Source organism: Anabrus simplex, chromosome 1 (assembly GCF_040414725.1).
Source record: "Anabrus simplex isolate iqAnaSimp1 chromosome 1, ASM4041472v1, whole genome shotgun sequence".
Taxonomy (NCBI): Eukaryota; Metazoa; Arthropoda; class Insecta; order Orthoptera; family Tettigoniidae; genus Anabrus; species Anabrus simplex.
In genome coordinates, this window is record NC_090265.1 from 1,380,471,458 (window position 1) to 1,380,490,205 (window position 18,748).

At 36.8% G+C, this 18,748-nt stretch overlaps 1 protein-coding gene across 7 annotated transcripts in view; it reads left to right on the forward strand.

The window, feature by feature from the left end:
- LOC136858356 (uncharacterized) overlaps positions 1 to 18,391 on the forward strand; it is a 562,168-nt gene extending 543,777 nt beyond the window's left edge. For all 7 annotated transcript variants that reach the window (XM_068225512.1, XM_068225514.1, XM_068225513.1 and 4 more), the window contains 5 exons: positions 1,104 to 1,198; positions 5,295 to 5,462; positions 5,589 to 5,676; positions 7,654 to 7,977; positions 17,638 to 18,391. In XM_068225512.1, coding sequence (XP_068081613.1) covers positions 1,104 to 1,198; positions 5,295 to 5,462; positions 5,589 to 5,676; positions 7,654 to 7,977; positions 17,638 to 17,660 — 698 coding nt within the window. In that variant the 3' untranslated portion in view covers positions 17,661 to 18,391. The remainder of the gene's footprint in view (positions 1 to 1,103; positions 1,199 to 5,294; positions 5,463 to 5,588; positions 5,677 to 7,653; positions 7,978 to 17,637) is intronic.
- Positions 18,392 to 18,748: the final 357 nt, after the last annotated feature.

Here is an 18,748-nt window from a genome sequence, read left to right on the forward strand (position 1 = left end):
CTTCCCACTCCTATCCCATTGTCACCATAAGACCTATCTGTATTGGTGCGACGTAAAGCAAGTTGTAAAAATATATCATTACCCCTCAGCATCAAACTAACAATACTCGTCACTGTACATTTAGATCCAGCGGACCCTCTTTCTGTGTCTGTGCTTATATAAACTTCTCTTGAGACCAATGCTTTACATTAGAAGCAGTATCTTGATACTGACACATTGTTGACGGATTATTATTTTTATGTATTGCAATTTACATTCTTGCTTCATATCATATGAAATTAATTTCATTTTATTGGTTCGTATTGATGATTGACTACTTTGAACAGGATGGACAGGTGCACCTATTCAATACCATATGTTATACTATTATTATTGTTTATTATACATTACAATGCTACATGTATTATTGTTTATTATACATCACATTGCTACATGTATAATAAACAATAATAATAGTATAACATATGGTATTGAATAGGTGGACCTGCCAATCCTGTTCTTGTTTCAGTCACACATCATAGTTTTTGTTCAAATAAGTTACTTTACTATCACAAATCATCAAATCCTCTCATTTATTTTACATTATTCTTAAATATATCTCTGAGAAAAACATATTTGTAATAATGGTATTGGTGGGGGTGGGGCATGGAATTTGCAGAGCTTACAAATTGGGATGCCAGTTGAAAATGTTTGGGAACCACTGTTTTAATGCACTTATCAATTGTTCTTCGTACAGTAATGTAGAAATTCTTCTTGTTTATCTTATGGTCCACTAACTGACCTACCCATCACCTACCCAATAATCTTTTCCTCCTCTTTCCAGTATCTTAATATTGTACTACACTGTAGCCAAGATTGTCAAGTTCAAAAGTGCTTGTTAAGACTTGTACTATCTCACTTGTTGTTGACTGCCCTTGACTATACAGAGCAAACATTATTTAACATGTCTCAGACAGTGAGATACAAGTGCTAAAAAGTGATACCTGACAGTTGTTTATCATAAAATGGCATATTTATATAAATAATTAAAAATGTTATGTTTACTTTTGTTATACAGCATTTTATGAATAATCATAGATGAATGTTGCCTTATTCTATTTTAGGCTCCTCTTCCTCTGGTCGCATGAGCACCTTGAGTGGCTGTAGTGGCACGAGCCTTGGTGACAGTGGGACACATTCTGATACAGAAGATAGAAAGGTTTGTTTCTAACTGAATATTCAGTTTATTAAAAAGCAATATTAATCCTTATGATACAGAATGTGGCAGCTTGTCTTTTAGTTACAAAACACTCAAGCATTAATCTACCTCCTTGGAGTAACAGTTAGTGTGATTAGTTGCTGTCCTCAGGGATCTGGGTTTGATTCCTGGTACTCTGAGATTTAAGAATGATAGGAGAGCTGGTATGCGGTTAAAAAGATACGTGCAGCTCACCTCCATTGGGGGTTTGCCTGAAAAGAACTGTGCCACCTAAAGAATTAAAGGACACAAGTTCTTGTTTACTCAACCACTAGATTAAGTATTAGGATTGATCATAAAGAATGAGAGAAATACATTTTATTTTCATCTGCCTGGAACTACAGGTGACCACAGAGATCCAGAAAACCAAATAATGTATTACATAAGGTTGATACAGTAAACAATGGTTGATGTTTCAAATAAGATAATCTTGAAGTTCCAAAGGTGAGTGAGAGTTAGAAATAGATATGGTGATGAAGAATGCTTAATGATTCCTTTATCACATCTAAGAACATGTTTTTGAGGATGTTGACTGGGAGATCTAGTTGTGTCACTGTCTTGTAGATGAACTTAGTTATGCCACCTCTGGCTCCAAAGAGTAAGGTGTGAACTTTCCATTTGTTTAATGGGATATTGTAATATTGGTTAAGTTACAACAGATGTCCTATTATCACCTGGTCAAAAATATTTGCTTACTCTATGCTCATCTCAGACTGAACCATTGGGTCTATGCTGTAGAGTTTGACTTGTTGATTGCAATGTTATAAACTCTCCTTCTGAGCCAGTTTGTGAAAAGCAATGTATTTCTTGAAAATTGCCATTTCTTCAAGTGCAGGAAGGAGGCCAATGCAGTCCACACTCTTGTGATGATGTGTGTTTCTTTGGACTTCACATTTCATGGAGAAGCCTAATACACAAGGAAGAATTTCTACCTTGCTACAGCCTTCATGGTGGCAGCTGTTTGTATTAATGCATCTACTTGGAACTGCTCAGACAGCTACAACATTGCAGGACATCCTTAGGGTGTTTGAGCATTCTAATGACAAAAGGCCATTCTTGTGATTTGCCCAGCTACTGAGTTCAGGACAGTTGGTGAATACGTACACTCCTTTACCTATTTGTTGGAAAGTCCAGGTTTTAAACTCATTCTTTCTCAAGGTGTTTCCTAATTGACGACTTGTCAAGTCATCAGAGCTTAAACACCCAATACTGAGAGTGCTTCCTTACAAAAAGTTCTGGAACACAATTCTTAAAACGCAGGTGAGTTGGCCATGCATTTAGGGGTGCACAGCTGTGAGCTTCCATTCAGGAAATAGTGGGTTTGAACCCCACTGCTGGCAGCCCTGAAAGATGATTTACCGTACCTTCCCATTTTCACACCAGGTGAATGCTGGGGCTGAACCCTATTTAAGACCATGGCTGCTTCCTTCTCACTCCTAGCTCTTTTCTATCCCATTGTCACCGTAAAATCTATCTGTGTCGGTGCGACGTAAAGTAACTTTTGAAGAAAAAAAAAAAAACTTAAAAATTTTGAGTTTACCTAAAGGAACACCAAGCAAAAGTTGTCACAGGTGATATTCTGACCATGTAACTCAGAAGTGAGATCAGATACTACCCTCATTCGTTGATTTATTTCTGGTGCCACTTCGCTTTCCTTTCTTGTACAAATTTGGGCTTTCAGTATGTATGAAGATTTGGTGTCATACAGGGTCCATATTTTGATCCCATATTTTGCCAGTTTACTTGGGATATACTACTTGAATGGACAGGGGGCTCAAAAAGCTAATAACTGCTTGTCGGCAGTAATATTTTTTCCTGGATTATACAGTTTAGGAAGGACTTTTACCCACTTCTCCCGAATACTATGAATTGCAGCAAGTTTGTCAATACGTCACCTTTTCTCTCTAGTAGATTTCTTGTAAAAAAATGCAGGACACGCGATACCTTACAGAATGTATCAAGGGCATGGTTTCTCAAAATTTGTTTCGCCCATTATCCTTATCCCACAAACTTTTTGTAGACTCCCCATGAGATTGATATACACCTGCAATGAATAAGAGTCCTCAGTATGCATGAAAAAGAGAATCATCAATATTTGTCCATTATTGACCATAAACTTGCTGTCCCTCAATATTTGTCATCTCTATTTATTTATTTTTCATTTTGAAATGCTGTATGAAATACTGCTTCAAATGAACATTTTACATCAGATATTCTGCCAATTGCATACCTAGAAACTCCTGGTGTACTCTTGATGACATTCGAAGCCGGTAGGCAGCCATGTTTTGCTGGTGGATGCAACTGCCATTCTGTATTCCTATTTTTTGGGAGATTTTTAGAAAAAAAAGTCTCTACACTATTTTGTACAGGCTATGGACTGTCGTAACTGTCATCACAACACTTGCTTTCAGATGCATTACTGATATGTTCTTCGAACTCAGAAAAAGATTCTTCATCTGCTGAGGCATTTACTACGAAGGTGAACCCAAAAATAAGGTCCCCTGGTTTTTTTATAAATACATAGACCTGTTTACTTCTACAATGATTTACATCATTTTACAGCTTGAACATTTACCTATTTTTCTACATAATCTCCATTTCGCTCGATGCATTTTGTAGACGCTGTGACAGTTTTTGTATGCCCATGTCATACCAGCTCGCTGCCATGCTGTTCAGGAAGTTGTGAACCTCATCTTTCACCTCGTCATCGGTGCTGGCACCCATCTTGCGCACACCTTCAGATATTTCAACTTTTCCATTAAAATTCTGTGAGCAGCGCTTTGGGAAACCTCAGGAACCAAAGTGCAGAGATCATCCAGCGTGATCAGCCAATCTTCATGCATGATTTGCTCAACCTTCATGATTGTCTCAACGGAAATTGATGGTCTCCCTCTCCTTTGTTCGTCGTGAATTTCAGTCTGACTGGCTGCAAACTCTCTACATCACTTACGAACATTTTTGACATCCATGCTCTTCATTATTTGTGAGCTTCATGTCCGTATTGATAGATTACACATATATGGAAAAGAAAGGATTCCACCTGATTGATACAAAATAATAAATTGTATTAATCAGGTGGAATCCTTTCTTTTCCACATATCCATGCACTTGGCGGTAACGTTCAATTGGAACTCCATTCTCAACGGATGCCAAGCCAAAACTGAGTGGCTCATCGCGGCGTGCGCATGTTTATATGTGAGAGCGGGAAACACTCTTCACAATATTGTGACCAACAGCCACACGAACAGAGTTCTGTATTTATTAATAAATATGAGACCTTATTTTTGGGATTACCCTCGTGATTCTGCCAACTCATCATCAGCCAGTGGTCTAATCGCCATGATGTCACAATTAAAACTGAACACAAACAAAGCATTCAAATTGCTAAGAACTGCTTTTTACTATTTCTTGAAAAAGAAAAAAAAAATTGCAAGAAATAAACCAATTGTTGTAAACACATGGAGGCTTAGTTGACTGTTAAGAGTAAGTTGGAATGATAAAATCACAAATTCCCATAAAATATAACAAAAAAAAAGTTCAACATTTTCATTTTTAAAAAAATCTGAATTACAGTAATCATATTTGTGTTGGGTCATAATGAACCGAACGTTACATACATAATGATTAAAGTTTATGCCCAAACTACTTAAATTATTTTAAAACTTTTTAAAAAAATGTACTGCTCTTCCATTTTCAAACAAAGTCACCAAGTTTTAGTTATTTAAAATATGAAAAACGACGTGTATATTCATTTTGGGTCATATTGACCTGAACATAACAGCAGGATTAAAAGAGATTCTAAAAAATAAAAATAAAAAGGATTCTGTAATATAGAATGCACAAGTTTTATACTTCACATATAAAGTGCTCTAAAATGAGAACCATCAGATTTAATATCATAACCTTCATCTGAGGTTTCAATATTATTTTGTAATATATAAGAGTTTGTGGCAAGGATGTGTTTACAGACATTTAATTTTTTTTATCATTTGTTACAAATAATACTGATGTATGCTCATATGCTTTACATTTCTAAAATCTCATCTATTTCCATCAGATCTGTTCACCATGTGATTTCAACAAGCTGAACAGTTCAAGAAGTGGTATTCATAACTATGAAATACCACCTGCACCTCGTCCTGCGTATCAGATATGTCCTCCATCACACTTCATTGCTACGCCCTTGAGACTCAATTTGATGAACTCAAATAATGCTGGAATTGAGGTATATCACTTTTTATAATTCAAATTTCTTTGTTTGAAATTATGGACTATTGCACTCTATTCGTAAGCCTCATGAAATGCTGTATGAATTTTGCAGCTGTGCATATAAATTAAATTATTTTTCCAGAATCGACCTCCTGTTCCGGTACCACGCCATGACTTGAATGCTGATGATAACTACGTCACACCAGAGGAATCTAAAACAGTGTCTATGAGTGAGTAGTAAAACCATTTTCAGAATTCTATTCATTCTTATCAAGGTAGCTGTTTTTTTTTTTAAAGGTAGTTCTAATTTCCAGTTTTGTGATGTTAATAGGGCTAAAATGTAGCATAGATATAAGGTATTTAGACACAAAGTACTTCTCTTAATCTCCTTTTTATCAATCATTTCTGAAATTTGAAACATACAGAGGAGCAGAATTTCCTTACAGGGTCGGTGGATGCAGAGTGAGTCTCGGCCCTTAAGTGGCCATGGCTGGTCCGTGGTCCAACAACTCTGCACTCTGACTTGCCAACCAAACAGAGGAGACTCTAGTGTGGCTCTACGCCTCTGCATTCGGGAGACGGGACAGGGCTGGACCTCACGGCTGGCCCCAACCGTCGGCTGTCCTGAGAATGGTTTTCCGTGGTTTTCCATTCTCCTGCACTAAGGCAAATGCCGGGACAGCTCCTAGTACAGGCCATGGCCACCAACTCCCTAACCTTCTACGAGCATCTCCTTCACCGTAACAAATCTCCCGGCCTGAGAGACGGCTTCACCATCCAAGAGGCCCACCTCCCCTTTCAGGGGAGGAATGAAAACAGTAGTAGTAGTAGTAGTAGTAGTAGTAGTAGTAGTAGTAGTAGTAGTAGTAGTAGTAGTAGTAGTAGTAGTAGTAGTAGTAGTAGTAGTAGTAGTAGTAGTAGTAGTAGTTCCCTTACCGGTGAAAGGAAAACTTTTTTGTTTTAGCTTACAGTCATCCAAGATTATGAGCAGCTTTTCTTGTTCAGTAGTCTTTAAAAATTCAAAATTTACCATAGGTTTATTCCTGAACAACAGAAATATCTTTCTGAGACTGTATTCAATTTCATAGATCTTTTTTCTTCAGTTCTGTAGTCCTGGATTCAATTGTAACTTCAAGAGTGGCATTTGTAGTCTGTTACTTTATGAATTATGACTAGGTCAATGGGATTTCAATAGTTAAAAGTGATATTTTACTTCCAAAAATGAAACGTGTGTTGTAGGCCTATACTTTGAAGCTAGTCATTATCAAATTGTTTAAATTATTGGACCTTCCATTTTCTGTTTGTGAACAGGGGAACCTTTAAAACATCTTTTGTAAATTCTAAATTAGGAGGCTAGGAAGAAGGATCGAAATATAGACAGAGATAAATGTTAGAGTTGGTAGAAAGGCAAAGTTGAATTGACAAAAGGACAAGGAAAGATTACATTTCGTATCTTCTCACTCAGCCATCTTCAAAGAGGAGATCTCTTCCTGATCCAGCATTCTTATAATCCTATATTTCTCATATCAGGATTGAAGATCTCTCATGAATGACCCTCTTAGAATATGTGGAATCCTGTGCATGTGTGCTTGCGGTTATACTGGAAAGCAAAAACAAGGTCTTCAGGGACTGAGAAGAAAATGATCTGGAAGAACTGGAATTGATGAGGAGAGAGTCCAACTATGAATATTGCTGTGCATTAAAATGTGAGGCCAAGAGAGTTGGCTGTACAGTACTGGTCATGTTACTGTAAACTTGCATTTTGGAGATAGTGGTTTGAACTCGCCATTAGCAACTCTTAAGATAGCTTCCCGTCGTTTACTATTTCCACCACCAAACTGTACCTTAAATTAGGCTTCTGTTCCAGTACTAGTTCTTCCCCTATCCCAGTCTTGCCATTAAATGAAGATATGTGATATAGAGTTTGTCACTGTCTATCCTTTCTGTTGCTTCCTACAACGTGTACTTGTGTGCAATATTTCTATCCTTCATAGCTTCCTGTCTTTGATGTATATTTATACACCCTTTTGTTTCTTCTGTAACTCCTTTCTGTATTAATTTATGAAGTTCAACAAATCTATCTTTAAAATCCCTAAATCCATTTTTATCTCCTTACAAATATTAAAATTTCTGTAAATTATTATCATTATTGTAACTTGTTGACTTTTCTAATTCAAAAAATATATTTCATATGGTAACTTTTTCAGCTGTAGAGTCAGAGTCAAAATTTCCTGTTCCTCAACGTGAAGTAAAGTCGGTATGGAGCGACACAGAAGACAGAATTACTGCAATGATTGCTTCACAAACTCCTGTCATTGTTAAACCTAAGACTCTTGTGGTTGACAATACTGATGATGAGTACCTGGCAGTAGAAGGAGAGCACGAACAGTCTCAAGGACCAGATTACATGAATGTGGTTTATCCAAATTCTCCTGGGACAAACGAACATGAGTTAGCTGATACCTCAGATTTACCAGAGTACGTTAATGTCACTCTACCTGAAAAATCTGCACCACCTATACCTCCAAGACGTGAGTATATTATTCTTTATTGTTGTTCATTCAGAGAAATACTATTAGAGGGAATTATTCTTTCTTTTCCTTAAATTTTTGAATTGTCATACTTTTGTTGACAGCATCTGTTTCATAAATATTCTGACTTTTAATAGCTGAAGGTAAAATTACTCGTGTGAAAAGTACATTCAAACTGAATTAAGTGCATGTGTAGTCTTGATCTTCTAAATTACTGCAAAAGATCAGAAGCTCGATAACCCCACCCCCCTCCCTTGCCGTCAACCTTCCATGTCTTAAAATATTGCTCATTAATACTAGTATTATATGGTGTGCAGAATTATGCTCCACATCAAATGGTTAACAGATATTTCTCATTTTATAAATCATTGTAAGTACCTAGGTGTTAATATAAGAAAAGACCTTCATTGGGTTAATCACATAAATATGATTGTTAATAAAGGGTACAGATCTCTGCACATGGTTATGAGCGTATATAGGGGTTGTAGTAAGGATGTAAAGGAGAGGGCGTATAGGTCTCTGGTAAGACCCCAACTAGAGTATGATTCCAGTGTATGGGACCCTCACCAGGATTACTTGATTCAAGAACTGGAAAAAATCCAAAGAAAAGCAGCTCGATTTGTTCTGGGTGATTTCCGACAAAAGAGTAGCATTACAAAAATGTTGCAAAGTTTGGGCTGGGAAAAGTTGGGAGAAAGGAGACGAGCTGCTCGATTAAGTGGTATGTAATACCAATATAATGGTCCGTTATTGGACATTATAAATTTTCCAGCAAACTCATTCTTGGTTGCCTGCGTTTCGCCCTCATGTGCTAAGTTGGGCTCATCAGTTGGTACTTAGCACACCTACCAAGACCTGCAGATCAGTGGTGATTGATTGATTTTATACAAATTTTTTTAACAGGTAATTTTATTCAATCAATAAATCCCCACTGATTTGCATTTATAATATCCAATAACGGACCATTATATTGGTATTATAAATTTACTCATTCAGGACAAATATTTCATGTTCCCTATGGGAATCAACATCTATATCATAAGTGGTATGTTCCGAGCTGTCAGTGGAGAGATGGCGTGGGAGGACATCAGTAGACGAATAGGTTTGAGTAGTGTCTGTAAAAGTAGGAAAGATCACAATATGAAGATAAAGTTGGAATTCAAGAGGACAAATTTGGGTAAATATTCGTTTATAGGAAGGGGAGTTAGGGATTGTGGAATAACTTACCAAGGGAGATGTTCAATAATTTTCCAATTTCTCTGTGATCATTTAAGAAAAGGCTAGGAAAACAACAGATAGGGAATCTGCCACCTGGGCGACTGCCCTAAATGCAGATCAGTGGTGATTGATTGATTTTATACAATTTTTTTTAACAGGTAATTTTATTCAATCAATAAATCCCCACTGATTTGCATTTATGCTTGTCACTTGGGTGGATAACTGCTTTAATTTCTAACTAGCCATTGTGTGCCTATCACAGATGGGTTTGGTTTTTGTCATTGCTGCAGTAATGCATCTATCAATCATTATCAGTCACTCAATAATATGCTCTGCACTATCACAATCAGAGCTGCTTACATAAATCCTTATATGATATTTAGAGAACAAGCAATAGCAATTAAGGTGTGACTTTCAAGATTCCCAATTATCCGACAAATGCTGCCAACCACTATATATTACATTCACATGTACCGTACAACTCCTTATACTCGCTTAGACCACCTCAACTGATCAGCTGATAGATTCAACACCCTTTTTCCTACAGTATGGCCTGTACATCACAAATGTAATGCTAAAATAAACTGCACCCAACTTGAGAGCAACCATTGGAACCTAACCTTTCCTACCTATAAAAATTTAAATCGGGCTTATTCGTTTACTAATGTCATTCCATGCCATCTCTCCACTGACAGCTCGGACATACCTCTAGTCGATCAACTGGTCTCCTTACTCCTAAGTCCGGAGTTTTCAACATTTTCATAATAGTACTCTTTTGTCATACATCACCCAAAACAAATCGTGCTGCTTTCGTTTGGATCTGTTCCAGTTCTTGAATCGAGTAATCCTGGTGAAGATTTCATACACTGGAACCATTTTCTAATTGAGGTTTTACCAGTGATTTGTCCGACTCGTTGGCTGAACGGTCAGCGTACTGGCCTTCGGTTCAGAGGGTCCCGGGTTCGATTCCCGGCCGGGTCGGGGATTTTAACCTTAATTGGTTAACTCCAGTGGCACAGGGGCTGGGTGTATGTGTTGTCTTCATCATCATTTCATCATCATCATCATCACGACACGCAGGTCACCTACGGGTGTCAAATAGAAAGACCTGCACCTGGCAAGCCGAACCCGTCCTGGAATATCCCGGCACTAAAAACCATACGACATTTCATTTACCAGTGACTTAAATGTCCTCTCCTTTACATCCTTACCACAACCCCTAAATCTCCTCATATCATATAAAGGAATCTGTAACATTTATTTACAGCCTCGTTGAAGGATCTTTCCTTATAACACCTAGATACTTACAGTGACCTGCATGAAGTACTTTCACTCCATCAACACAGTAATTAAAACAGAGGATTTTTCATCTTGGTAAAAGTTATAATCCAATTTTCTTTCTGTTTACCTGTTTACCATTTCCTGTTTATCTGAGTTCTTGCAAGTTTGTTGAAGCTTTTTTGCAGTCTCTCACAGTCATGTAACTTATTTATTACTCCATACAGTATAACATCATCCATAAAAAGCCTTATCTGTGATTCATACTCGCATCATTTATATACTGTATATATATAAAAAACTAGCTGATGTACCCATGCTTCGCTACGGGATTCTCAGAAAGACTGTCTTTGTGGTTTTCCTAACTGAAGTCAACTTAGGCCATTACAAAAATGTCAGTAGGAATGTAGCAATTAAAAGCAATGTTATCATATAAAATACTCGATCAAATGAAAGAAAAACCGCACATTTTCTCACTTTTAAGGAACAGTACTACGGTGCCGATCTAATAGTCCAAAGTTCTGGTGCTGGAATGACCAGACCTCAGATAGCCGTGAACACTCCTCTGCCATTATTCTGTTAAATATACACACTGCTCATTCAAGTCAGTGCCTCAGAATAGAGATTGAATAGCATGAATGCTATGATGAACCAGTGTGTTACGTACCAGTAGTATCAGAACATTTATAAACCAGAGGTATGCCATGCTAAAGTAGTTCAAAAATATATGCTGAAAGTTGGAGGTAACAGGCATTTATACATTTTTTGTTGGTTTCTGTCTTGTTGAAGTGGTATGTACTTCCCGCCAATATTCAGGCAGGCTGTTATACTCGGTATACTCGGAACGACCGGGCGATTTGGCTGTGCAGTTAGGGGCGTGCAGCTATGAGCTTGCATCCGGGAGGTAGTAGGTTTGAACCCCCCTTGTCGACAGCCCTGAAGATGGTTTTCCGTGGTCCTATCTGTGTCGATGCAACGTAAAGCAAATTCAAACAAAAAATAGTCGGTATACAGCAGTAATCCCATCTATCGAAGATGAGTGGCAACAGAGAAACAAAGCACATCATAACTAACAATGGTCAATGTAATGTTATTGTTGATCAATATTATGAACTTTCTCTATTGTAGGCCTTCACATTTAGTTTTCTTTCGACTCTGTAATATTAGGGCGTCTTACAAAATTAATTATAGTGTACACTGTAGTTCCTTATTCCCCCACTTTACATAGCGATTTTCATTAAAATCTATTTAACCAATTTCTCGTGACTCAGCCATGATATGGACTTAGCAACAAAAATCCATGTTATGTTATCATAGCCGGTAAGGTAAAAATGTATAAGACATAAATGATCGGAAATTCAATACTATATAACATTAGTTATGTAGTATTTGTCGATAGGACCACTAATAACACAAATATTTGAGAATAAAATGTAGGGCCTTCCCCTAAACTACCATTTAACAGTGTGAATAAGATTATTTATGGCCTAGATTGTAGCGACTTATTTCCGAACTTTACATACCGTTTTCTATTAAATTCTCTTAGCCGTTTTCTCATGATGCATGTACATATATTTAGACAGACAGACAGACAGACAGACAGACAGACAGACAGACAGACAGACAGACAGACAGACAGACAGACAGACAGACAGACATTACGGAAAATTAAAAAGTGCATTTCCATGTTACTATGGAATGACCGATACAGAAATGCCACCCTTTTTAAATTCTGAGCAATGTATAGACAAAACTCTTATTTTATATATATAGATAAAGGTCCAATAATACTGCGTTGCAGAACTATAGGGTTGGATAATGCTTCGCCTACTCTAATTATCTGAGTTTTGTTTTCTTGAAATTTAATCTCCCACGATCTACCCCAGGGACATCCAGACTACATCCTGCAGGCCAGATATGATCCTCCATGACATTCCTTTTGGCCTGCAGATAGCATTCCAAGTAGTTCAAAAATATGTGCTGAAAGTTGGAGGTAACAGGCATTCATATGTTTTTTGTTAGTTTCTGTCTTGTTGAAGTGGTTGTAACTGAGAAACTGACACTGTGTTATCAAGTGTGTCCAAGCCAATCATGTTGCAGATGAAATACACAAAAGTTGGTAGCAAATGTTAAAAATTTAATGATTGTGGCATGGTAAATATTTCTTAAGAAATGTGGAGATGGTGCATTGTGTTTAATATGTATTAAACATGTATTGGTATTGAAGATATTATTCTTCAAAGCACAGTTCAGCTTGGGATTGCTATCAAAAGCAAGAATTTTGTAAACAATTTAGTATTGCAGCAGTAGATGATTGCTTTCAGAGCAGGGCCAACACAAGAAGTTGGGCAGGCTAAAAATTACAAAACTGATTGTTGAGCGCAGAAAATCATGTTTTGATGAGGAATTCATCAAAGAGTGTTTAAATAAAGTCATGGAAGTTATGTGACTGAAAATGGAAAATATTTGCATGTGAAAAACCTTGGCTCTGTTCTAAATGTATCCTACAACAAATTCAGACAATTTAAGATGTTTTCTATTGCATGTGATGAAAGCACCAAAAAATGATACTGCCCAGTCACTAATTTATGTCCTTGATGATAATTTGAATGTGACTGAGGAGTTGGCAAAAATGTACATATGCGCAGAATAACTACTGGCACTGATCTTTTCAAAGACATATCATCTGTGTCGGAAGTTAATGTCCTCAAACAGAACCAACTGTTCAATGTGATTACTGATGATACTCTTTCGATGAGTGGCTCTAAATGTGGTTTAGCTCAATTAATGGTCAATAGGGTATAAAAGGAAGGTAAATCACTCATTAAACTTCCCTATATCATTCATGAAGATGGCTTGTGCATAGAAGTATTAAAATTATCAAAGTGATGAAAACAGTTGTTAAAAGTGTAAACTTTAGTTCTCTTAATCACAGGCAGTTCAAAGCTTTGTGGAAGAGATTAATAAATTTTGAATATAAAAATAGGTTGTAGTATTCAAAAGTCAGGTGGCTTAGCTGGGTTACAGTTTTTTCACAGTTATTTAACCTTAGGAGGAAAATAGCAGTGTTTTGCATAGTAAAGATCACAATGCAGACTTGATTGAAAATTCAGGTTGGTTGGCTGATCCAGCATTCTTAACCTGTCTAGCATCTCATATCAGTTCTTTGAATGTTAAATTGTATGGGCATAACAGTGATATTACTCAACTTTACCATTCTATTAAGTCTTTCCAGACAAAACTCCATTTGTTTGAGATGCTGCTACAGTGATATTATACCTTTTCCCACCTTGCTGTAAATTCACAAATTGCATCCTGAACTTTCATCACCTGCACCACATATGTTTATGAACAAACATTCTCGTTGATAAAGATCAGTAAATTGAGGTACAGAAGCAACAGTAGTGACCAGGATCTCCAAGACATCTTACAGTTCACCACTACTAATCAGCAACCCAACATTGATTACATCATTTCATCAAAGAAGCAATTTCACTTCTTGCACAGGTAGCAGTCATTTTGTTGGTGAGTACTGTATGACAGTACCAACATCAGCATTTAAAAATATTTGAATCCATATAATTTTAGCATGTGCTTATATTCATGAACATTCATCCTTGTTGTTAGGTAATCACATTAAAAGTCGTGGAATGTTTGGTATCATGATTAATCAACAATTGTAATAATAGTAATGATAATAAAATATTCAACATTAAAAACTTCATAGCTGGTCCGTATTGAAAGGAGGTAACATACAATAGAGGGAAATTTGATTGATCCACCTTTTTTCAATACATGATATGTTGTTAATATAATCACAACATTTTTTATTCAGTACCGGTTTCGGTGTCTATGGACACAATCATCAGCTGAAACAGGTTACAAGAACAAAGATATACAAGTATGTAGTACATATAATAGACCCTTAGTAATGATGATGTCGTATGGCTTTGAGTGCCGGGATATCCCAGGACGGGTTCGGCTCGCCAGGTGCAGGCCTTTCTCTTTGACGCCTGTAGGCGACCTGAGCGTCGTAATGAGGGTGAAATGATGATGAAGACAACACATACACCCAGCCCCCGTGCCATTGGAATCAACCAATTAAGGTTAAAATCCCCGACCCGGCCGGGAATCGAACCCTGGACCCTCTGAACCGAAGGTCAGTACGCTGACCGTTCAGCCAATGAGTCGGACACCCTTAGTAATAAGTGACATTAATAGGATAAAGTAAAAATACAATGCTTAAAAGAATATAAACAAGTTATGTGCTTGTTGGTCAAAGTATAAAATGAAAGGAAAGATATTAACAGACTTTAAAGACTTGTTCACTTTGGAATGTTTAAAAAGTCTCAAGCGTAGCACTGCTAAACACCAGGTGAAAATAAAACACGGACATCCAAAACCTGACATAGGATGCAGTCCTTCCACAGAGTATTGATAATAAAGTAACATAAGTAGGTTTGATGGTGGCTTGTAACATCGACTCATAAAAAGAAGCTGTCATTTATGAGGTACCCAAAGAAGTGGATAATTTTACAGGCAAAGAGAAAGTGATAATGTGGCCAGAAAGTTCTTGATCCAATTCGGAACCTGAAGTATGAAAAGAAAGTTAATAGTTAAAATGAGATATTGGGAATAGGGCAAAACACTATAAAGTTAAGTAGGAGACACACCTCAAATGGCCTGATGTGTGCGTGGAGAGTAGCAAGGAGCAAGTGCTAGAATTTGATAGAAGCATAGAACATCGTTAAGGGAGGGAAAGGGATGGGTCAGGAAGGGGACAGGAGGAGTTATGGAGGGGGTGGATTCAGGTGGGCGTGGTAGGGAAGGATAACGTGATACGTATAATCTGAAGGGAAACAAAGCTATTTTTAGGGAGTTTAACATTGTTGAGAACTGAAATAAGAGAATCAAATAAAATTCTGGGCTTTTCGGAAATGTCGTTCAAGTTGAGATTAGGATTGAAGTATTGGTCTAGATGTATGTAACAGGCTTCCGTGATATCTAGTAGGGGTCCTTTGCTCAACGTGTCTAATATTGTTAAATCTTGATCTGATCCATTAAATTTGTGTTTATAATCTTGTATGTGCTGACAACTGCAGAAAACCTATTGTATATAATTGCATTGAGATGTTCGGCATATCTAATCTTGAAGCTCCTGCCAGTTTGTCCTATATATGAACTGTTACAGTCGCTGCACCGAAACTTGTAAACTCTTGACTTAGTAAAAGGGTCTGATTTGTTGACCAGGTTGGAATTGTGGAGAATATCCATATTTCTGTTGTTGGTGTGGAATGCAATATTGACGTTATGTTTCTTGAATAAGTTGGTAACGCTGTGGATATTTTGACTGAATGTAAAAGTTGAGAATAAGTTAGGCCTGGGATTATCTTTTATTAAGTTAGGTTTAGAGCGATGTCTGAATTTGTTGATAATATGTTCGATGAAACTTTTATTATAACCATTAAACCTGGCTATTGCACGTATAGTATTAAGTTCTTCATTTAGGTCTGCTTTCGACATTGGAATTTTGAACGCGCGATCAACTAAGCTATTGTAAGTAGCACATTTGTGGGAATAGAGATGATGGAATCTTGTTTTATTGTCGAGGCTGTATAGGTAGGTTTTCTGTATATTTTGTAAGAGAATGAAGAAGGAAATCTGGTGATCGTTATATGTAAAAAGTTGATGGAAGCGTTAGTTTCTGAATCCAGTGTGAATTTGATATCAGGGTCTGTGTTGTTGAGGTTTGAGAGGGTATTCAGTGTATCGACAGAATGCTCATCGATGATGACAAATGTGTCATCTACAAATCTGGCCCAGAACTTAATATTGCTAAACTTATCATTCCTTTCCATGGCATTGTGTTCCAGAAAGTCTAAGTATATTTCTGCTAAGATGCCAGAGGTTGGTGACCCCATAGTCAAGCCGTTTTGCTTATAAATAACCTTATCAAATGTAAATATTATACCATAATAGCCCTTATGGGCCACACTTCTTGTTGTTTCTTATATTTCGCCCACCATTCACAGAAATTTGGGTATTCCTAATCTACCCTATCAAAAGCACTGGAGAGGTCAATAGCGATACAGTCCATTTGACCTGAATCTAAAATGCTGTATCTGCCATATTTTGTAGGAATCCTACAAGCTGATGCTTACTGAAACAACCTTTCCTAACCTGCACTGCCTCCTATCAAAACAGTTGACAAGTTTGCAAATGTGTCTAAAATAATCAGAAAGAATGCTTTTCTGGAGTTTACATACAACTCAGTCAAGATGACTGGCCTGTAATTATGCACTTTATGTTCATCACCCTTTCCTTTGTACAAAGGGGCTACTATAGCAACTCTCAATTCATTAGGCACATCTCTTTCGTGCAAACAGGAAACAAAAATACTTCATATAGGACATTATATCGCAACCCATTACCTTTAGAATAACCCCAGAAATCTTATTACTGTAATTCCAGCTGCTTTTCTAGCATTCAACTCTTTGTAAATATCTTGATTGTTACAGTTGCATTTCTGTACTTCCCTTGTTTTAGTCATCTCTTCTACCTGGACATCATTCTTAGCTCCAACTATCTTTACATACTGCTGACTAAATACCTTTGCCTTCAGTACAACCTCACATATACACTCCCCTTGTTTGTTAATGGTTCCTGGAATGTCATTCCTAGAACCTATTTCTCCTTTAAAGTACCTATACGTACCCCTTCATTTTCAACTAAAACTCATATGACTACCAATAAGCTTGCCATCATGAAAATGCTCTAGTAAGGTATCTTGTTTACAGTAAAGACTATAGTGAAGTTGATAAATTTCATTGTTAATTTGTAACATTTTGTAACATCAGTCCAAGTTTATTTTTATATCAATTCTATAAGGAATTATATCAACCAACTACTGCTTTTAATCATAAATGAATAACAGTACCTTATCCAAATACTTTCAGGTATGTTTTGAATAACCATCCTCAGTAATTGCCCATGTATAAATATAATCACTTACAAGTTACTGCTTGATCTTCTCATGGAATGAACCCTAAAAGTTGACTTCTTGATCTTCTCATGGAATGAACCCTAAAAGTTGGCTGATGTTGGATATTAAGTGCCTTAAGTAACAATTGGTTAAGAAGAGTGCTTGTTTTTTGTGTTTTTCAGAACCCTTCAGGAACATGCTCTGAAGCAGAACTCTTTCAGTCGTATGAAGTCTAGACTGGCAAGGGGCTGATGAAGAAGGCAGGTTGTTGAAGATTTCAATTCTTACCATCTTCTGCAGCCTATACTGTGGAGACAGTTCACCGTTGCTGTTGATTTAGGACAGAAACATCAGTTTTAGTCTGTTCAATGTGTGTTTTGTACAGCTTTTTGTTGCATATACGTGACAAATTTTGTACATACTTATTTGATGTATTTTCTTTACTTTATTTTTATATGTAATATTTACATATCTTATGACATGAAAGTTTTGTAAATGTATATGTTCAAAAATATTCCTGTTGTATTTATGTTCTGTGCTTTTATTTATGTACATTGTCCAGATATATTGCATTTATTGTTATTTAAGTTATGTTGTCTCTGTCTTCCTTGTTATCTGAAGATGATTTATGCTGGTGAATATAGATGATCATTTTTAACTCCTGTCAGGCAGCATTCATATTTACCCAAACGCATTTAGCTTGAGAAAGTTTATAATGTAACTAAAGAATTGCAAATAAACAAAACAGGAGAAGACATTATACATAGTATTTGTTACCATATGTTATTTGTGCATACAATGTCTATATTAATTTGACAGTTATTATTTAAGTTATTTATTGAAGACTGCAGAAAATAAATTGAAATGGCAACTACTGAATAGTTAATTTATGCCAAATGATTTTTATAAATATTCATTCTAATTCAATAAACACAATGAACATATTCATAATCCTTTACTTGTACACCTAACTCCTTCTATACTAGACTTAACTAAAGTTGGCGTCTGACAGGTAAGGTTGGAGGGAGGAGCACTGCACGTGCCATTTCACGATGTTGCCACATTCCAGCATTCCTTTCTACATACTCTTACCCCTCGCTTCCGGCTCACTTCTTCCCTCCTTCATTCTGACCGCTGTGATCTGTTGTGGACTACCTGGCCACGCGGTGTCGTCCCATTTGCGATCACTCTTATACAAACAATCAGGTTCTTATCAGTGACAGTGACAGGTTTGGCAACTCCCAGCAAGACGAGCTGCCCTGAAGTTTTATCTCCATGGCAACCGCAGTCGCC